The 22,653-nt window shown below is 41.5% G+C and overlaps 1 protein-coding gene across 4 annotated transcripts in view; it reads right to left on the bottom strand.

The window, feature by feature from the left end:
* Positions 1-232: 232 nt before the first annotated feature.
* Positions 233-22,653, bottom strand: part of LOC112260554 (tetratricopeptide repeat protein 39C-like) — a 30,459-nt gene continuing 8,038 nt past the window's right edge. The window contains exons 2-15 of one of the 4 annotated variants that reach the window (XM_042328815.1): positions 11,887-11,935; positions 10,745-10,873; positions 8,850-8,961; positions 8,227-8,602; positions 5,832-6,000; positions 5,534-5,627; positions 5,324-5,431; positions 4,983-5,092; positions 3,880-4,003; positions 3,565-3,662; positions 3,331-3,435; positions 3,164-3,202; positions 1,123-1,167; positions 233-1,049 (exon numbers count right to left, since the gene is read on the bottom strand). In XM_042328815.1, coding sequence (XP_042184749.1) covers positions 1,002-1,049; positions 1,123-1,167; positions 3,164-3,202; positions 3,331-3,435; positions 3,565-3,662; positions 3,880-4,003; positions 4,983-5,092; positions 5,324-5,431; positions 5,534-5,627; positions 5,832-6,000; positions 8,227-8,602; positions 8,850-8,961; positions 10,745-10,873; positions 11,887-11,935 — 1,606 coding nt within the window. In that variant the 3' untranslated portion in view covers positions 233-1,001. Of the gene's footprint in view, positions 1,168-3,163; positions 3,203-3,330; positions 3,436-3,564; positions 3,663-3,879; positions 4,004-4,982; positions 5,093-5,323; positions 5,432-5,533; positions 5,628-5,831; positions 6,001-8,226; positions 8,603-8,849; positions 8,962-10,744; positions 10,874-11,886; positions 11,936-22,653 lie in introns of all 4 variants that reach the window. The other 3 variants (XM_042328814.1, XM_042328817.1, XM_042328816.1) reach the window with 3 other exon arrangements.

Here is a 22,653-nt window from a genome sequence, read left to right as displayed (position 1 = left end):
AGTCTCCAGCAAATACAAGTACAGCAGAGTGTAGATGTTATACACGTAAGTGAGTGCCAAAAGGACAATGTAATTTAGCTAGTACCATATCTATAGTATTAAAGTATATTTACAGTGATATGAATAGGGGTTTTCCCTTTCAATGTCAATAGACTTGTTATTAAAACCAGTAAAAACATTTCTTTTTAAAGTAACAACATTGTAACATGTTTGAGGAAATCTGCTTATATTACCATCTTTAATGGCTTCACAATGTCTATAACCTAAGGTCAATTTACAGTGACAATGGCCAGGTGATGAGTAGTAGCATAGGGATTTTGCATTCAGATTGTTTACTACTGTAAGAGCAACAGGACTTTGAGGTCATCTGGCAGAAACCTAGACAGTAGGGTTTCTATGGCACAAGTTCACTGCTTTATAATGAAGTGTCATACACCGTTTTCAATCAGAGCCCTTTCATATCTTATGGGAGAAAGATATTATTGTACTATTCACATTTTAGCCATTTAGCAGACGCTCGTATCCAAAGCGACGTACAGGAGCAATTGGGTTAATGCCTTGCTCAAGGGCATATCGACAGATGTTTCACCTAGTCGGCTCAGGGATTTGAACCAGCAACCTTTCAGTTACTGGCCCAACACTCTTAACCATTAGACCAGACCACCTGCTGTCTCACTGACAGATTTCCCCCCAATATATTTTTCCTTGGTAAAAAAGAGTTACATTTGCCTCCCAGCAGCAACTACTGTACATATTTGATCTGGTTGAAACACACATGATTACACTCCAGTAGTCTGCACTATCCCTCCAGGAGATTTACTGTAAACTACGCATTACAAACTTGATGGCACATTCATTATACAAACATAAGTCAACTGAAACAAACACATTGCAGTGAACCATCACAGTGAAGATCAAGATGGCATCTGGAGTTTTTTCCAGATCCTTCTACCCTCAACGCAGAGCTAGGGTGGATGTATGGTGGAGGAATGGGGCAGTAGTCAAGGTGGGGCCACCTCCTTCCTCATGGAAGCCAGAGCTGAGTGGATGTATGGTGGAGGAATGGGGCAGTAGTCAAGGTGGGGCCACCTCCTTCCTCATGGAAGCCAGAGCTGAGTGGATGCGTACATGGAGCCTGTTCTCAAAGTCATAGCCAGCAAAGTCATCCTGTAGAAACAAACACAGATTACTACATCACATATAACATCCTCAAAAGGGCACATACTGGTAAGGAAATATTCCAAATCAACGTTTATTTGTCCCGTGCGCCGAATACAACAGGTGTAGACCTTAGAGTGAAATGCTGACTTACAGGCTCTAACCAATAGTGCAAAAAAGGTATTAGGTGAATAATAGGTAAGTAAAAAAATAAAACTACAGTAAAAAGTCAGGCTATACACAGTAGCAAGGCTTTATACAGTAGCGAGGCTACATACAGACACTGGTTAGTCAGGCTGATTGAGGTAGTATGTACATGTAGATATGGTTAAAGTGACTATGCATATATGATGGACAGAGAGTAGCAGTAGCGTAAAAGGGGTTTGGTGGGTGGCGAGACAATGCAGATAGCACGGTTAGCCAATGTGTGGGAGCACTGGTTGGTCGGCCCAATTGAGGTAGTATGTACATGAGTGTATAGTTAAAGTGACTATGCTAATATGATAGAGTAGCAGCAGTGTAAAAATAGGGTTTGGGTGGGGGGGACACAATGCAAATAGTCCGTTTAGCTATTTGATTACCTGTTCAGGAGTCTTAGGGCTTGGGGGTAAAAACTGTTGAGAAGCCTTTTTGACTTGGCACTCCGGTACCGCTTGCCATGCGGTAGTAGAGAGAATGGTGGCTCGGTGGCTGGGGTCAATTTTTAGGGCCTTCCCCCGACACCGCCTGTTGTAGAGGTCCTGGATGGCAGGCAGCTTAGCCTCAGTGATGTACTGGGCTGTACGCACTACCCTCTGTAGTGCCTTGCGGTCAGAGGCCGAGGAATTGTCGTACCAGGCACTGATGCTCTCGATGTTGCAGCTGTAAAACCTTTTGAGGATCTCAGGACCCATGCCAAATCTTTTTAGTTTTCTGAGGGGGAGTAGGCTTTGTCGTGCCCTCTTCATGACTGTCTTGGACCATTCTAGTTTGTTGTTGATATTGACACCGAGGAACTTGGAAGCTCTCAACCTGCTCCACTACAGCCCCATCGATGAGAATGGGGGAGTGCTTGGTCCTCCTTTTCCTGTAGTCCACAATCATCTCCTTAGTCTTGGCTACGTTGAGGGATAGGTTGTTATTCTAGCACCACACGGCCAGGTCTCTGACCTCTTCCCCATAGGCTGTCTCGTCGTTGTCTGTGATCACTGTTGTGTAGTCTGCAAACTTAATGGTGTTGGAGTCGTGCCTGGCCATGCAGTCATGGGTGAACAGGGAGTACAGGAGGGGACTGAGCACGCACCCCTGTGGAGCTCCAGTGTTGAGGATCAGCGTGGCAGATGTGTTGCTACTTACCCTCACCACCTGGTGGCTGCCCATCAGAAAGTCCAGGATCCAGTTGCAGAGGGAGGTGTTTAGTCCCAGGAGACTTAGCTTAGTGATGAGCTTTGAGGGTACTATGATGTTGAACGCTGAGCTGTAGTCAATGAATAGCATTCTCACATAGGTGTTCCTTTTGTCCAGGTGGGAAAGGGCAGTGTGGAGTGCAATAGAGATTGCATCATCTGTGGATCTGTTTGGGAGGTATGCAAATTGGAGTGGGTCTAGGGTTTCTGGGATAATGGTGTTGATGTGAGCCATTACTTTCAAAGCACTTCAATGCTACGGACATGAGTGCTATGGGTCTGTAGTCATTTAGGCAGGTTGCCTTTGTGTTCTTGGGCACAGGGACTATGGTGCTCTGCTTGAAACATGTTGGTATTACAGACACAGACAGGGACATGTTGAGCATGTCAGTGAAGACATCTGCCAGTTGGTCAGCACGTGCCCGGAGCAAAAGTCCTGGTAATCCGTCTGGCCCCGCAGCCTTGTGTATGCTGACCTGTTTAACGGTCTTACTCACGTCGGCTACGTAAATCATTTCAAATGCATATCATGAATGCCAGTCCCACATCATTCCAGATACTATAACTGACAACGACAAGTTCCAAAAATACACTATAGGTGGAAGAAAGTTCTACTGTACCTTGGCCTGAAGCATCAGAGCTCTGCCCTTCGCTTCAGACTGAGCAGAGAAGAAAACCACAATCAGATATACTCAATCAACTACTGTATTTAACATACACTTTCTCTCCTCCGGGTTGACACATTGCACAATACAATATAGCAACACACTGTATACACTGAGCTCACCTCAGGGCTGTCCAGTAAAACACAGCCCAACTCATAGCATGAGTAGGGCTGCACATAGGAGTTGTTCTGACGACCCACCTCATCTCCGGCAGCCAGATGGAAGCACTGCAATGTTCAATGAAACATAATGAAGAGTAGAAAACATTCACTATTCTCATTAAACTAATATTTGCAGATACATATGATGTGTGTACTTTGTTTTCAATACATATCAATGGGGTGGTGAGACAGAACCTCAATGGCGTCTTTTATGTTGCCGAGACATCTGTGTATGTCACCAAGAAGCAGGTTTTTCAGGCCAGCAATTGAGACGTCATCTAGTTCCTGCAGAACTAAGGAGACAGACAACCCACTGAGTTTCCTTCCACATTCACAGGAATGCACTTTTATGGCACCACAGCAACGACTCACACAAATTGTTCTGTGTGTGTGCAGTCCTTCACAACCAAAAGAGAATAGTTTATAATTGATTTGTGTTGCAAACATGGTAGTTGGGACTGGGAGTTTGATCATGTGTAGTTTGTCGATGTATGTTCTCACACTGTGTACCTTGGCTCATGATCTGTAGCTTAGAGGGGCAGCAGTTCGGCAGAGCCTTCCACAGGTAAAGTACCTCGATCACAGCCAGGACACACAGCTCTCTGGATGGGGAGTGTTTCCTTAGCCTCTCCGCCTGCACACACACTACCATCTCAGTCAAGAAGCAAAATTCTGCCTACCACATAATCAACTGCCAATTTTCCTCCATATAATGACTTCAGATCACCTTGAAACTGTACAACAATGAAAAAGATTAATTCTCATTAGAAGTAATAATTCACATACACCACCGTTCAAAAGTTTGGGGTCACTTAGAAATGTCCTTGTTTTTGAAAGAAAAGCACGTTTTTGTCCATTAAAATAACATAAAATTGACCAGAAATACAGTGTAGACATTGTTAATGTTGTAAATGACTATTGTAGCTGGAAACGGCTGATTCTTTATGCAATATGTACATAGGTGTACAGAGGCCCATTATCATCAACCATCCCCCCTGTGTTCCAATGGCACGTTGTGTTAGCTATTCCAAGTTTATAATTTAAAAAATTGATCATTAGAAAACCCTTTTGCAATTATGTTATCCCATCTGAAAACTGTTGTGCGGATTAAAGAAGCAATACAACTGGCCTTCTTTAGACTAGTTGAGTATCTGGAGCATCAGCCTTTGTGGGTTTGATTACAAGCTCAAAATGGCCAGAAGCAAAGAACCTTCTTCTGAAACTCGTCAGTCTATTCTTGTTCTGAGAAATGAAGGCTTTTCAAATGAGCCTGCAATCAAACCCACAAATGCTGATGCTCCAGATACTCAACTAGTCTAAAGAAGGCCAGTTGTATTGCTTCTTTAAATCAGCGCAACAGTTTTCAGCTGTGATAACATAATTGCAAAAGGGTTTTCTAATGATCAATTAGCCTTTTAAAATTATAAACTTGGAGCAGTCATTTACAACATTAACAATTTCTACACTGTATTTCTGATCAATTTGATGTTCTTTTAAAATGGACAAAAAAAATTGACTTTTCTTTAAAAAACAAGGACATTTCTAAGTGACCCCAAACTTTTGAACAGTAGTATAGATCTATAGAGATGTGCTGTTGCCAGTCCCACATTCACCCTCTTCATAGAGAACTGTTCTATCTGATTGTTCTTCCGTTTCAGAAGCGTATGCACATCCTTGAAGACAATGGCAGCCCCCTCCAGATCTCCTGATGCTCCCTGTGACACTATAGTGGACCACAGAGACAAGGCCCAGGGGTTAGAATCTGCAGGGTACCTCAACGCCAACATATTACCGTTATCAGGGGATGTATGCCATTATCGCTAATAGACTCAGAAGCTTTTCATTCAGCTGAATTAGCATTCCTAGTACTTATTTTACCTTTGAAAAGAATGAAAACAAGAGGATGTTCTAACCTCAACACCAATTGAGTGACCTCTAACCTTTGCCCTCTCACCTCCAGTTAGGTAGGCGTAGTAGCACTGGGACCAGCGTGACTCAGTTGCCAGACGCTGAAAGGCCCTGTAGGCGTCACTGTACCTCAGTTCGATCATACTGCACCACCCTGAGAAGAGCAGAGAGAATGGACTGTCACTCAGAAACAACAAGGCAATGGAGAGCATTAGTTAGAGATGATGTTGAAGTGAAGAGGGATAAAAGCGTGTACCTATTTCATACAAACACACATGCTGGATCTCCCTCTGGTCTGTAGCCAGCTCCAAGGCATTTTGGAAGGACATCAAGGCACTGTTAATCTGGCACTGGAAGTGGAGAGGAGAGAGGGGGAAGAAGACCAACACACTACAGCCACAGTCCTAGACACAGGTTACCTTGTGTTGTTATTTATACTCATTTCTTGGCAGGGTACACTATAGCACAAAAATAACTTAGAGGCGTTCAGGTTGTACCTCGTTTAACTCATTTAAAAATGTTTTCCCTCTACTGAACATGACCCAGGTCATTACCTCCAGGCGCTGCACCCTGCCCTTGAAGAACAAGAAGAGGGAGGAGTTAGGGTATACAGGCTCCTTCCTCTGGAGGATAGCCTTAGCCTCCATCAGGCCGGCCTGTGTGTCTGAGCCGTCCAGGGCAAAAAAGGGTTGCACTACCGTATAGTACCACAAGAGGGCCAACCTGCCACAGGGGGACAGAAATCCTCGTTATTGGGAAAGGGAAAGGACGATTCCTAGTTGAACAACTGAATGCCTTCAACTGAAATGTGTCTTACGCATTTAACCCAACCCCTCAGCTTGGGGATTTGATCCAGCAACCTTTCGGTTACTGGCCCAACATGACAACAGTGACCACGTTTACATGCGCACAGTATTCTGGATAGTACCTCATATCCCACTTAAGGGATAGTTCGGGGATAAGCTGTTTCCAGGCACCTTTGATATCCCGCTCACAAGTGTTCATGAATAAACAGAATATTTCTCATTTAAGTTCATATGGGTTAAATGGAATGTACCCGAAACATGGACACTGACTGTAGGCCAATAACATCTCACATGTAGAGTAATATAATATTAACTCCTGCAGAAGTATGCATTTCTTGGAGTAAAATTATACAAATATTTAAAAAAAGAATCTTAGGAACAGAAGTGGAGAAATTTGATTTCTTTCAGCATCTCTTGAGAAAATGCAAATGTATTGTGTTAATGCTATGCAAGCAGATAGTATTTCAACCACATAACATATGCAACCAAGACAAACTGAAGTCTTATCAGAAATGTTTAATCATTTTCTCAGCTTTTCATTTCCTTAAAACCGGTCAAGCTGATGACATTTGGACATTTTGCACAGGACCAATCTTTCCACTGTGTTGGAGTTACTGCATGTTCTACCCAAACCCGAAAATAAACATAGTAATCTAGTTAACATGGTAAAGTACTAATGCATTCATTCTTTCTATCAAATGCTAGAAATTCTGGTGAGCACTACTTTATTTAGTCTTCTCGGGCAACAAGTTATGACAAGAGAAGCTGCATGTCAGCTCGAACTATAAGTAGAACGTTGTCTAAATTAGGGGTGAATGTAGCCAGTAGTCTGTACGGTCCAGTACGGCGTATCAGCAAATAAATGATTATGGAATTATTGAACTGCGCAGGTAGCCTACTTTTTGAAGGGATTTGTTTGACAATCAGATGAAAACACACAAACGTATCCCGTCTAAGATCAGGATATCCCAGCCATCTTATCTGGGTTTCTCATAACCGCTATAAACTTTTTGGGTTATTGTAAACGGGATGTGATATTTATATGCTCCAACTCAAAAACAGAATACTTGAGTATCCAACATAATAATTGGATATTGGTGTGCATGTAAATGTGTTCATGAGAGTTTTACTGGTGAATATCAGCATTCAGAGGGTCAGTCAAGAAACCAAGACATATCACATCTGTCGGTAAACATACGACTGATTTCAAGTTGAAAAGCTTGCTACCAAACTCTGCAGAATCAACCGTTACATGCAGCTTAGATGTGAAAGCAACAGCACTTGAATATCCAAGACAAATTTTCCTTCAGGCAAAATAAAGTTAATCTTATCTTAAAATGTTGAACATGTGTACTCAATTTTTTAAATTTTATTTAACTACGCGAGTCAGATAAGAACAAATTCTTATTTACAATGACGGCCTACCCAGGCCAAACCCTAACCCGGATGACGCTGGGCCAATTGTGCGCCACCCTATGGGACTCCCAATCACGACCGATTGTGATACAGCCTAGAATTGAACCAGGGTCTGTAGTGACGCCTCTAGCACTGAGATGCAGTGCCTTAGACCGATGCGGCAATCGGGAGCCCCTCCTCCTAAAATGATCTTTGTTTTCTGCCAAGGCATTGATGGGAGGCGTCAGTTTAACCAGGGGCTAGGGTCAGCTCCTCTCGATTATTACAGCAGTTTACATTTTAGTCATTTTGCAGACGCTCTTATCCAGAGCAAATTATGGTTCAGTGCCTTGCTCAAGGGCACAGACAGATGTTTCACCTAGTCAACTCAGAGATTTGAAGCAGCAACTTTTCAGTTACTGGCCCAACGCTCTTAAGCACTAGGCTACCTGCCGCCCTTCATCTTGGCCTGACTAATGGGTTTCAGGCCTGTTAAAGGCTGTAGTTGCCTTCCAAATGGCACCCAATTCCCTGCATAGTACACTATTGATGTCAAAAAAAGTAGTGCACTATATAGAGAATAGGATGCCATTTGGGAGGCAGAATGTGTGTTCTGGCGTCTGCTGTGGATGTGTCGGCAGAATCAAACAGTCACCACAGTCAGAAAAAGTCTAAATAAACCAAGACACAAAAAAAATGCATTTTGACACCCAATGTCCCTGTTGTCAGTAGTGGTACCCCTACTCACGTAGCTAGGGGGGCCTTCATGTCCTTACTTTCACTGGCGTATGTAAGGGCGGACAGCCCCTGGTGGCGGTCGCCAGGGAAACCCAGAAGGTTGACGATCTTCAGCAGGTGTGGCGGTACCATGGAGATGCACAGGTGGAACAGGCCGTAGCCAAAACTGACCGAGCCCTTGAGCCTCTCCAGGGCCTCCGGGCTCACCCCATTGGTCATCTGGGTTGGGGGCGTGGCGCGGTTGGCCTGTTCAGTGGATGGAGAGGGAGACCCTTGCTGGTCGGAGGACCTCCTCTTGCTGCAATCCTGCAGCTGGCTGATGTCGCTATAACACTTGTTGTACATCTTCCAGGCTTTGCGGAGGATCCAGCCTCCTCTGATGTATGCTGGGTGGGTTTGGGAGAGGGGAAGTCCATAAGAAATAACACACATAAACCAGGACGTTTGAGTCCTGAGAGATATGGTCTACATACCAATGTGCATTATAGAATACAACTTATTGGACATGCATTATAAATCAGTATGCAAGAGCAGATATTGAAACAACACAGTGCAGCCAATCAGTCAAATACATGGTTCATCAGTCAGCTATAAGCCTACATGTAGGTCAAGGTAGAAGTGATGAGGTCTCACATGAGAGTTCCTGTTTGATGAAAGAGAGGACAGCGAGGTACACCTGGCAGTCTGCCACAATGATCTGTCTCTGGAGACGGTCTACTATTGCCACCCCTGACCTCTGGGAGTCCTGGAGGAAGGCAAAACAGACAGTGAGCACAGTGACATCTATAGATGTCAACATCCAAGTTTTAGAGCAAGGCCGAATACGCATGTCAGTAAACATTGTCAATGTTATATACAGTTGAAGTCGGAAGTTTTTTAACCACTCTACAAATGTCTTGTTAACAAACTATAGTTTTGGCAAGTCGGGTAGGACATTACTTTTTGCATGACACAAGTAATTTTTCCAACAATTGTTTACAGAGATCATTTCACTTATAATTCACTGTATCACAATTCCAGTGGGTCAGAAGTTTACATAGACTAAGTTGACTGTGCCTTTAAACAGCTTGGAAAATTCCAGAAAATGACGGAATGGTTCATCCTTGGGAGCAATTTCCAAATGCCTGAAGGTACCACGTTCATCTGTACAAACAATAGTACGCAAGTATTAACACCATGGGACCACGCAGCTGTCATACTGCTCAGGAAGGAGACACGTTCTGTCTCCTAGAGATGAACGTACTTTGATGCAAAAAGTGAAAATCAATCCCAGAACAGCAGCAAAGGACCTTGTGAAGATGCTGGAGGAAACACAAAAATATCTATATCCACATTAAAACGAGTCCTATATCAACAGCAAGGAAGAAGCCACTGCCTCAAAACCTCCATAAAAAAGCCAGACTATGGTTTGCAACTGCACATGGGGTCAAAGATCGTACTTTTTGGAGAAATGTCCTCTGGCCAGATGAAACAAAAATGGAACTGTTTGGCCATAATGAACCTCGTTATGTTTGGAGGAAAAAGGGGGAGGCTTGCAAGCCGATGAACACCATCCCAACCGTGAAGCACGGGGTGGCAGCATCATCTTGTGGGGGTGCTTTGCTGCAGGAGGGACTGGTGCACTTCACAAAATAGATGGCATCATGAGGAAGGAAGCAACATCTCAAAACATCAGTCCGGAAGTTAAAGCTTGGTCGCAAATAGGTCTTCCAAATGGACAATGAACCCAAGCATACTTCCAAAGTTGTGGCAAAATGGCTTAAGTCAAGGTATTTGACTGGCCATCACAAAGCCCTGACCTCAATCCCATAAAACATTTGTGGGCAGAACTGAAAAAGCATGTGCGAGCGAGGAGGCCTACAAACCTGACTCAGTTACACCAGCTCTGTCAGGAGGAATGGGCCAAAATTCATCCAACTTACTGTGGGAAGCTTGTGGAATGCTTGCCGAAACATTTGACCCACTTTCAACGATTTTGAAGGCAATGCTACCAAATACTCATTGAGTGTATGTAAACTTCTGACCCACTGGGAATGTGATGAACGAAATAAAAGCTGAAATAAATCATTCTCTCTATTATTCTGACATTTCACATTCTAAAAATAAAGTGCTGATCCTAACTGACCTGAGACAGGGAATTTTACGAGGATTAAATATCAGGAATTGTGAAAAACCGAGTTTAAATGTATTTGGCTAAGGTGTATGTAAACTTCTGACTTCAACGGTGTGTGTGGGCACATATATATATTTTTTAAACACACACACACACACACACACTCCTGGAAATAGTTATCTTGGGTGCTTGACTGCCGTTGTGAGGTCAGAACACTCAGATCAACCCTACTCCTCGGCCAGTGTGTCCAGTGTGCACTCTGAACACCGAGTGAAACACTCAGTTTACGAACGAACAATCTGACAACCCTCTCGTGTGAATTTAGAGGGGCTGCGTGAGGTGCTATGCAGTCAATAGGTATGAACTCCTTGGAGGTTCATTAGGTGTGTATGTGTGTGTATTGCACTTCACCCACACTCCTCCTGATCTTTTTTTTGATGGTCTCTATGACCCCAGTGTTGTCGCTCTCACACAGTCTCTCAGTGGCTCGGAGGTCATCAAAGGCCATCTGCATCTTCTCCTCCTCAAACGTCATCATGGCATTCTACACACACAGCCACAATCACAGTACCAGTCAGTCAGGGCCTTTCTCTGAGAGTAATACACAAAGCAAAGCGGTCATCTCATTCGTCATGATATCATCCTGTAGCAGTCATATTGTTTGAATAGAAACAGATCCTATCAGCAGCTACATAAAACAATACAAAGCACAGCTAGACAACCAACTATATGACTTCCCAGAGTAATATTTCATCCAAATATTTTCAGAGATGTGCACAAAATCATTTTTTCCCAGTCAGTTCTCTAGCCCACAGTGAGCCAGTTATATCAGGTTGGTGAATCATTGATGATTCAGTATGTGGTCCAGCAGCAGGGGATGCACAGCAGGACTACTGATCAGGATATCCCTAGTGTGCTATTATCTGTGTGACCTTCTGATGTACAGATTGGCTGAATAAATAGATGCTTTATGACTAGGTCTATGTTTGAGATAGAGATGTACTGTCAAAAGCCAACAACTGAACACATTGGTCTATGTTTGAGATAGAGATGTACTGTCAAAAGCCAACAACTGAACACATTGGTCTGTTTGAGATAGAGATGTACTGTCAAAAGCCAACAACTGAACACATTGGTCTGTTTGAGATAGAGATGTACTGTCAAAAGCCAACAACTGAACACATTGGTCTGTTTGAGATAGAGATGTACTGTCAAAAGCCAACAACTGAACACATTGGTCTGTTTGAGATAGAGATGTACTGTCAAAAGCCAACAACTGAACACATTGGTCTATGTTTGAGATAGAGATGTACTGTCAAAAGCCAACAACTGAACACGTTGGTCTGTTTGAGATAGAGATGTACTGTCAAAAGCCAACAACTGAACATGTTGGCATTCAATAAAAAACATACAATATAGACTCCGTAATACATAGGAAACAGGAAGAGATATCTAACTCCAATGGTCTGCATTGCAGAAGTATCAAATGAGAATAGCAGTGATACAGTAAATCAGTACGAGATGTTGACCTCCTCTGTCCTCTCCACCACTACTCACCAGAAAGCTGACAAAACTGGCTCCGAAACTCATCAGTGGACTGTGGGTCCTGGAAGAGAGACGGAGAAACAGAGATGGTTGAGGAAAGAGCCTTGTCAAATGTCAATAGACTAAGATAGACGTTTGGCTTGCAAAGCACAGCTGAAACAGATCCAGCTTTTAAGAAAAGACAGCTAGGACAGGTAAAGTGTGGTGAGGGCTAGAGTTAAACTAAATCAAACTCCGATGGTATGGCTGGAAGATATCCGAGTTGCTTTATTGCGCTGAATCATATTTTTTCACTTAAAAATGTATGCCCAACAACAAAAAAAAACATTGATTTCAAAAGATTACCAAACAACTCTATGAACAATAATTACTTATAACAATTTACAAAAAGATATCTACTAGAACTGTGCAGATGCAAAGCTTGGTAAGAGAATTTCGGGTAAAATCTCAGATTTTTTTATGTCCATGTTTTCCAAAAACATAAATATCTGCTCTACATTGCAAAAAGAAATACTGAAGACATCAAAACTATTAAATTACACATACGGAATCATGTAGTAACCAAAAAAGTGCTAAAACAATTCAAAATATATTTTAGATTCTTCAAAGTAGCCACCGTTTGCCTTGATTACAGCTTTGTACACTCTTGGCATTCTCTCAAACAGCTTCACCTGGAATGCTTTTCCTTCACAATTCTAAATAAAATCACAGACAGTGTCACCAGCAAAGCACCCCTACACCACCTCCTCCATGCTTCACGGTGGGTGGGAACCACATGTGGAGATTTGTTCACCTACTCTGCATCTCAAAAAGACAGAGGTTGGGACCACAAATCTCAAATTTGGACTCATCAGACCAAAGGACAGATTCCCACTGGTCTAATATCCATTGCTCGTGTTTCTTGGCCCAAGCAAGTTTCTTCTTATTATTGATGTCCTTTAGTAGTGGTTTCTTTTCAGCAATATGACCATGAAGGCCTGATTCACACAGTCTCCTCTGAACAGTTAATGTTGAGATGTGTCTGTTACTTGAACTCTGTGAAGAATTTATTTGGGCTGTAATTTCTGAGGCTGGTAGTGGTGAAAAGCTTGCCACCAGTGGACTCTGGAGCAGTGGAAACACATTCTCTGGAGTTACAAATCATGCTTCACCATCTGGCAGTTCAACGGACGAATCTGGGTTTAGCGGATGCCAGGAGACCGCTACCTGCCCCAATGCATAGTGCCAACTGTAAATTTTGGTGGAGGAGGAATAATGGTCTGGGTCTGTTTTTCATGGTTTGGGCCCTTAGTTCCAGTGAAGGGACATTTTTTATATTTTAGTATAGTGTATTTTTTCATTCCTGCCCCCCATGAGGGAGGATATTGAAAGTTCACAGAAGTAACAAGTAAAACTTTTGTTTATGAATTATTAAGTGATTACATTTTAGTCATTTAGCAGGCATTTGGCTCTTATCCAGAGTGACTTACAGTTAGTGCATTCATCTTAAGATATCTAGTTGGGAAAACCAAATCACAGTCATAGTAAGTACATTGATTCAGTACACACTCCAGAGTGCAATAGCGGGGAGTTTTACACCACTCCAGCTGATCCTCGGCATTGCGCATGGTGATCTTAGGCTTGTGAGCGGCTGCTCGGCCATGGAAACACATTTCCTGAAGCTCCAGACAAACAGTTGTTGTGCTGACATTGATCCAGAGGCAGTTTGGAACTCTGTAGTGAATGTTGCATCCGAGGACAGACGATTTTTAAGCGCTGTGCGATTCAGCGGTCCCGTTCTGTGAGCTTGTGTGACCTACCACTTCGCGGATTAGGCGTTGTTCCTAGATATTTCTACTTCACAATAACAGCACTTAAAATGACTGGGGCAGCTCCAGCAGGCCAGCAATTTGACAAACTGACTTATTGGAAAGGTAGCATCCCATGGCCATGCCACATTGAAAGTCACTGAGCTCTTCAGTAAGGCCATTCTGCTGCCAATCTTTGTCTATGGAGATTGCATGGCTGTGTGCTCAATTTTATACACCTGTCAGCAACGAGTGTGGCTGAAATAGCTGAATCCCTAATTTGAAGGGGTGTCCACACACACATAAATACATTGTTGAAATGGGTCTTTGTCAACATTTTCTTTTGATGCATTTCTAATACCTTTTAAGACTTTCTGGTAGATGTTTTTTAAGACCCATTTTCTGCATTTTTGACCAGAAATCAAAGCCATTGCTTATTCCTAATTTTTAGGATGGAAAATGGTTGAAAAATGTATTTATGCCTCAATTTCTCAAACACATATAATCTTAGCTTTTCATTTGACCGCCGACATACTCCTATGAACTTCATGTTGGTGCTCATAGATCCTTTTACATGCAAATGACCAGGAGACTTTAAAAGGCGCGAGTCACGCAAAAGCAAGTACTTAAGGAATGTGATTTGTACTCCAGGATAACATGTCATAGTAGTTGCATTCATTTCTCAAAGTCTGGAAGGTTATTATTTCCAAGAATGTAGTTGGCTAGATTCTATCCATATTATGTTTTAATTTTAAAGCCTGCAGTATAGAAATATGGGATGAGGGAGGTGAACAGAAGTTTGATCAGCCTGGATTTTGTCGACAGCGGTCTACTTTCAGTTCCTTATGACGTACAGTTCACAGTGTGTCTTTCTCTCTGGAGCTCTGAGCTCAATGTAATTAGTGAGAGAGGTGACATTTAAGAAATCAGCAGGAGACAAGGCTGTGTGTGTGTGTGTCTAACTAAGCCTGCTGTGTGTAATCTGTAATCACTGACTTTCACTGATTGGCACTTCACCTGCTGCCTGTGTAGCCTAGTTACAGTACATTGCCTAATACTATTGCCTATCAAGTTTTAGAACAATGCTATATTTAATATACAGTTGAGCTCTAATACATTAACTATGCCACTTTGTTTACATACTCATCTCATATGTATATACTGTACTCGATATCATCTACTGTATCTTGCCTATGCTGCTCTGTACCATCACTCATTCATATATCCTTATGTACATATTCTTTATCCCCTTACACTGTGTATAAAACAGTAGTTTTGGAATTGTTAGTTAGATTACTTGTTGGTTATTACTGCATTGTCGGAACTAGAAGTACAAGCATTTCGCTACACTCGCATTAACATCTGCTAACCATGTGTATGTGACAAATAAAATTGGATTTGATTTGACCCTTCAATATTTTAAAAATGATTCACTACTTCCTATTAAAATCATTTGAAATTAAAAACTTGTTTGGTGTTCACACATGCATTTGATTGATTTACAACAGCACAGCAATCAAAACTGAAATTCACCTCAAATTAAAAATAAATACAAATAAATGTTCTGGACTAAATAATTCAGAAGAATTCAAATTAATTTGGTTGGTTGGAGGCAGGTGATTCTCGTTTATTGTGTAATTTCTCTCACCTTAAGTTGCAGGTACTGACTGGGTAAACATGTCCATTGAACCAGTTTGGAAAGAGAAAACAGAACATGGCACTCCATTGTAAAGTGCAAAGGGTGCCAATATATTAGAGCACAACTGTAAGTCACTTATAATTCCAATGCAAGACCTTTCATAGTGAGACAAGAACACCGACTTAGGCCTAATCACGCTGTCGATCTAGGTATGGACAGTGATGACAATTATTAGGTTGCCGATGATATTTGAGGAGTGAGGTGGTACTAGCAAATCACGTGAACAGCAACTTGTTTCCTCTCAGAGTGTAACCTTAGTTACTGAAGAACATTCAATGACTGACATGAATGTTTGTGGCCTGCTTGCATAGCAGCTAACCACTGCTAACTCAGATGCAATTCTCCCAACTGGTTTGTGATCTTGGCTAAAAAGCAAGTATGAATACGTTATTTGATAAAGTACAGATGTATAGCAAAAAAAAGTAATTAAACTATCCTTCTAATATACAGTGGCCTTTGAAATGATACACTGGCTGAGGTTAAAGTGCAGACTGTAAGCTTTAATTTTATGGGTATTTTCATCCATATTGGGTACACTGTTTAGAAATGACGGCACTTTTGTACATAGTCCAACAATTTTAGGGGACCAAAAGAATTGCGACAAATTCACTTATGTGCATTAAAGTTTAGTATTTGGTCCCATATTCCTACAGTAGCACGCAATAGATTACATCAACAAGTTTGTAAAGTCAAAAGCTTGGACGCATTTGCTGTTTGTTCTGGTCGAGTTTCAGATTATTTTGTGCTCAATAGAAATGACATGGTAAATAATGTATTGTGTCATTTTGGAATCACTTTTATTGGAAATAAAAATTGGATGTTTCTATACACTTCTACATGAATGTGGATGCTACTATGACTATGGATAGTCCTGAATGAATCATGAATAATGAGTGAAAAATGTACACGCACAAATACCACAAGACATGCTAACCTCTCACCATTACAATAAGATGAGAGGTTAGCATGTCTTCGGGGTATTATATTTGTGCATCCATTTCTCTCTCATCATTAGGGTTGCACATTTTGGGGAATATTCAGAGGTGGAAACTTTCCGTGGGAATTAACGGGAATATATGCAAATTAATATTAATACCATTTAAATGTAGATGTTTTTTTGCATTGGATATATTTACCGTATGGAGACAGAAACATAAACCTTTCCTCTTATAAGTAGACAATTGCAAATGATTAAATCCTTCCAATAGAAATAAAAACAATTTAGTTACAAATTTAACTTTAATTGAAAGAGTTGACTCTTAACATGGGATGATTTCACTGAACAACAAAAGAAAGGGAATATTGAATGATCCATCGCATCTCCCAAAAAACCTTTTCAACATATATCCGTAAAATGATAGGAAGACAACCAAAGCTTTAGTGTCTAGACTATCAGGCTTCCATGTCTTATCCCTGGACCTCCTCCATGTCCACCTCTTGATCATCAGACTGGGGCCTCATCTTCACTCACTTTCCAACCTTGTTGAGGATGGCTTGTTGTCAAGCTCAAAACGTCCACTTATTTTTCAACCCTTGTATTGGTCAACGGGAAAGAGCCTCCCTTCCACCAGGTCGCTGATGAGATATGATGGCATGACTGCCATACTGCATCTCCATCCCAAAACCCTTGCTTGGAAGTGTACTTCGTCAGACGGCCAAGGTGGCGAGACATGGTAGTGATGACACCATAGGCCTTGCTGATCGCTGCACCAGACAGGATGCTCTTGCCAACATACTTTGGGTCCAACATGTACGCTGCGGCGTGTATGGGCTTCAGGCAGAAGTCTTCATGCTTTTTTATGTATTTCAGAACTGCAGTTTCCTCTGCTTGGAGCAACAGTGAAGTGGGCAGGGCAGTACGGATTTCTCCTCTTACATCTTCAAACAGAGTCTGAACATCAGACAGGATGGCATTGTCTCCCTCAATCCATGCAATGGCTACTGTTATAGGTTCTACTGTTCTACTGTTATAAGTTTCAGGCTGATTACCATTCTTTCCCAAAATACATCATCCAGGAGGATCCTCTTGATGGGGCTGTCCATATAGGCAGACTGTGATATGGCCATTTCTTGGAGAGACTCCTTCTCCTCCAGGAGACTGTCAAACATGATGACAACAGCACCCCAACAGGTGTTGCTGGACAGCTTCAATGTGGTGCTCTTATTCTTCTCACTTTGCTTGGTGAGGTAGATTGCTGCTATAACTTGATGACCCTTCAAATACCGAACCATTTCCTTGGCTCTCTTGTAGAGTGTATCCATTGTTTTCAGTGCCATGATGTCCTTGAGGAGCAGATTCAATGCATGAGCAGCACAGCCAATGGAGTGAGGGTAGGACTCCACTTTAGACCAAGCAGCTTTCATGTTTGCAGCAAATACCTTCTGTCGTCCAAGGTCATTGAGGACTGCCTTCAGCTCATCTGCAATGTAGAGACCGATGTGTCTGTTGTCCCTTGTGTCTGTGTTCTTGTAGAACACTGGAGGGGTGGAAATTAGAGGTTGACCGATCATGATTTTTCAACGCCGATACCGATTATTGGAGGACAAAAAAAGCCGATACAGATTAAATCAGACAATTAATATTTTTATTTATTTGCAATAATGACAATTACAACAATACTGAATGAACACTTATTTTAACTTAATCTAATAAATCAATTTAGCCTCAAGTAAATAATGAAATATGTTAAATTTGGTTTAAATAATGCAAAAACAAGTGTTGAAGAAGAAAGTAAAAGTGCAATATGTGCCATGTAAAAAAGCTAACTCAGAACATATGAAAGCTGGTTGTTCCTTTTAACATGACTCGTCAATATTTCCAGGTAAGACGTTTTAGGTTGTAGTTATTATAGAACTATTTCTCTCTATACCATTTGTATTACATATACCTTTGACTATTGGATGTTCTTATAGGCACTATAGTATTGCCAGTATAACAGTATAGCTTCCGTCCCTCTCCTCGCCCCTACCTGGGCTCGACCTAGGGACACATCGACAACAGCCACCCTCGAAGCATCGTTACCCATCGCTCCACAAAAGCTGCAGCCCTTGAAGTAGTTGTTCCCCTTGCTCTGCAAGGTCTCAGAGCGAGTGACATCACCGATTGGAACACTATTAGCGCGCACTCCGCTAACTAGCTAGCCATTTCACATCGGTTACACCAGCCTAATCTTGGAAGTTGTTAGGCTTGAAGTCATAAACAACTCAATGCTTGAAGCACAGTGAAGAGCTGCTAGCAAATGCAGAAAAGTGCTGTTTGAATGAATGCTTACGAGCCTGCTGCTGCCTACCACCGCTCAGTGAGACTGCTCTATCAAATATCAAATCATAGACTTAACTATAACACAATAACACAGAAATACGAGCTTTAGGTCATTAATATGGTCAAATCCGGAAACTATCATTTCGAAAACAAAACGTTTATTCTTTCAGTGAAATACGGAACCGTTCCGTATTTTATCTAACGGGTGGCATCCCTAAGTTTAAATATTGCTGTTACATTGCACAACCTTCAATGTTATGTCATAATTATGTAAAATTTTGGCAAATTAATTACGGTCTTTGTTAGAAAGAAATGGTCTTCACACAGTTCGCAACGAGCCAGGCGGCCCAAACTGCTGCATATACCCTGACTCTGCTTGCACGGAACGCAAGAGAAGAGACACAATTCTCCTAGTTAAAATAAATTCATGTTAGCAGGCAATATTAAACTAAATATATATTTTTAAATCTGCATACTTTTGTATTGATTTTAAAGAAAGACATTGATGTTTATGTTAGGTACACATTGGTGCAACTATAATGATTTTTTTCACGAATGCGCTTGTTAAATCACCACCTGTTTGGCGAAGTAGGCTGTGATTCGATGAGAAATTAACAGGCATCGCATCGATTATATACAACGCAGGACAAGCTAGATAAAATAGTAATATCAACCATGTGTAGTTAACTAGTGATTATGTTAAGATTTTTTTTTTATAAGATACGTTTAATGCTAGCTAGCAACTTACCTTGGCTTCTTGCTGCACTTGCGTAACAGGTAGTCAGCCTGCCACGCAGTCTCCTCGTGGAGTGCAATGTAATCGGGCACAATCGGGGTCCAAAAATGGCGATTACTGATTGTTATGAAAACTTGATATCGGCCCTAATTTAATCAGCCATTCCGATGAATCGGTCGACCTCTAGTGGAGATGTAGTTAATTATTCCGTGCTAACGAACATTCGACCAACCATCAGAACAAAAGAAAACAAAAAAGTCTATATACAGTGAAAGTGCAAATGAGGTAAGTTAAGGAAATAAATAGGCCATAGTGGCGAATTAATTACAACATAGCAATTAAACACTGGAATGGTGGATCGGCAGAAGATGAATGTGCAGGTAGAGATACTGGGGTGCAAAGGAGCAAAATAAATACATAAATACCAGTAAGGGGATGAGGTAGGTAGATGGGCTGTTTACAGTTGGGCTATGTACAGGTTCAGTGATCTGTACGCTGCTCTGACAGCTGGTGCTTAAAGCTAGTGAGGGAGATGTGAGTCTCCAGCTTCAGAGATGTTTGCAATTCATTCCAGTCATGGGCAGCAGAGAACTGGAAAGAAAGATGACCAAAGGGGGAATTGGTTTTGGGGGTGACCAGTGAGATATACCTGCTGGAGCGCGTGCTACGAGTGGGTGCTGCTATGGTGACTAGTGAGCTGAGATAAGGCGGGGCTTTACCTAGCAGAGACTTGTAGATAACCTGTAGCCAGTGGGTTTGGCGACGAGTATGAAGCGAGGGCCAGCCAACGAGAGCTTACAGGTCGCAATGGTGGCTAGTGTATGGGGCTTTGGTGACAAAACGGATGGCACTGTGATAGACTGCATCCAGTTTGTTGAGTAGAGTGTTGGAGGCTATTTTATAGATGACATCACCGAAGTCGAGGATCGGTAGGATGGTCAGTTTTACGAGGGTGTTTGGCATTCAGAAACATTCAGAAATCTCTTTCAATACACATTGCCTGTGAGCATCAGAGTTGAACCAGTTGCATGCACAGCTTGAGCAAGACATTCATCAGCATCTCTGACTAAGTTCCTCCATTGAGTCAAAAAAACTTTTGATTCCAGGAGGACCATGTGCTGTTGCTATCGATAATGTGTCTGATTCATCCTTTTAACCTCAAATAGAACTATAGGGACTTTTGTAAGAGGTTGCTTGTTGTGAGCGCTGAGGGAACTTTATGCTAGATGATTCTGCATCTTTGTTGCATTCTTCACATATGATTTGGCACAGTATTTGCAAATGTACACAGCTTTTCCTTCTACATTAGCCGCAGTGAAATGTCTCCACACATCAGATAGTGCCCGTGGCATTTTCTTGTAAAGATTAGAATAAAAGGATAAAAATATATATATAATATATATATATATACACACACACAATTCCATTTACATATAAATAGTTAAGCAGTCAGACTAGACGACTCCTTTGTAAGATAAATGTTTTCAAAGAAACATGTATGGAAACAGGTGAATGAACACTCCTCAGTTAGCAAAAACTAACTAGCAGAAATTGTTAACAAGTTAGAAATGATTTAAACTAGGGATGCACAATATACATTTTTTTTTTTTTTTTAATCGGTGAACATGTCTAGTTTAATATTGATGTGCAAAACCGATGTCAAAGCTATTTCAGCAAGACAACTCCAAGGCGAAATCCATTAAAGCCAAGATAATGGAATTCATTGCCCTTGACCATCAACTGTTCTCTGTCGTGGGTGATGTTGGCTTTCGCCGACTGGTCGAGCACCGGTACACTAACAAGTGCGCTATTTTTCAGATGTTGCCCTACCGGAGTTACACAGTAATAGCGTCACTGCTATTAGCTTTATGACATACATACTATGGAACGCCGTTTGGGTCTTTGCATGTTAAAAAAGACACAGCAGCACTGTCAATGCTGTACAAAAAATGTCTGCAAACAAGTAAACACTGGCCACGAACGATGTGTTTACAATACCGCATTGGTAATAAAGCATAATTTTGTTTGACCGCAACTTCTGGGGTAGCTAGCTTTAGCTTGGTACCTAGCTAGCACCAATACAACCAGCCTGAAAACAATGACCAGTAGAAAATGCAGTCATTTTCATTATTCTTAGCAATGATTTAGGAATCCTTGTGAATAAGTATTAGCTAGGTTGCCACTTGTTGTTCGCCTATTGAAATTGAACTTCAGTTCATGAAAATAAATAGCTAGCCAGCAACTTAACCCTGTTGCCCAAAGCTAATGTTAATAGCAGCCAGCTAGCTTCATCTGGCTAATGAGGCTCAACCGCACCGGGTTATGTGTTGTGAAGCTAGCCACAATAAGGTGTAGGCACAATAGTGGAATTAGCGGTTTGCTTTGAAAATAAAAGTTTGTCATTGACAGTGATGCAAATGAATAAATTCTACTATTATGCCGTACTTTTATTTTGAGGGCTAACCGCAAAGTCCACCATTGTGGTCAGCTTCACATAGATAGTTCTTATTTGATTAATGGTGGTCGGACCCGTCTTATACATTAGGGTTATTTTAGATGTGGACACCTAGCTAAATAGCTAGCTAACTATAGCTACGGAAATGTTTGCAATGTTTTTGAAGAAGAACATTGGCTAGCTCATGGATGCAAATAGCATTTTTTTTATGACCAGCACTGTAGGTGCGCGAGACAACTTTTTTTTTAAAAATATTTTATTTTTGCATTTTCCAATTAAGAACATTCAAAACAAAAGTGAAAAGATATTAGACAACAATAGGACAAAGTGACAGTAACAGACGAGCGTAACAAAAAAATAAAAATAATTATATATACAAACATACAATGAAAAATTAATACTGAGACATTGGATCATATGGTTAACTGCCGTAGGGTACATAATATACATTACGTGTGAAACATTATGTGAGGATTATATAGATTCAATCAATGTGATGTGGGAGGAGATTCTCCATATAGTCAATAAAAGGTTGCCAAATTCTGCAAAATGTCTAACTTATTCCTCAAGCAGTGGGATTTTCTCCAGTGGGATACAACTATTAACTTCCCATAGCCACATTGCAACTGGCAGGGAGGAATCCAATTTCAAGGCAATACATTTCTTGGCAATCGTTAGCAATATTTCTGTTAGCTTTATAGTATGGCTTTGCCTAAGATTGGTGTTAGTAAAGTTGCCCAGTAGACAGACCTCCGAGTCTAAAGGGAATGCAACCCCGTGAATTGAGGATATGGTATCGCATACCCCCTGCCAGAAACCGTGTAGTTTTGAACACAGCCA

Source organism: Oncorhynchus tshawytscha, linkage group LG10 (assembly GCF_018296145.1).
Source record: "Oncorhynchus tshawytscha isolate Ot180627B linkage group LG10, Otsh_v2.0, whole genome shotgun sequence".
In the NCBI taxonomy this organism is placed as follows: Eukaryota; Metazoa; Chordata; class Actinopteri; order Salmoniformes; family Salmonidae; genus Oncorhynchus; species Oncorhynchus tshawytscha.
Note: the sequence above shows the minus strand (reverse complement) of the source record. Positions and strands in the feature narration are given on the sequence as shown.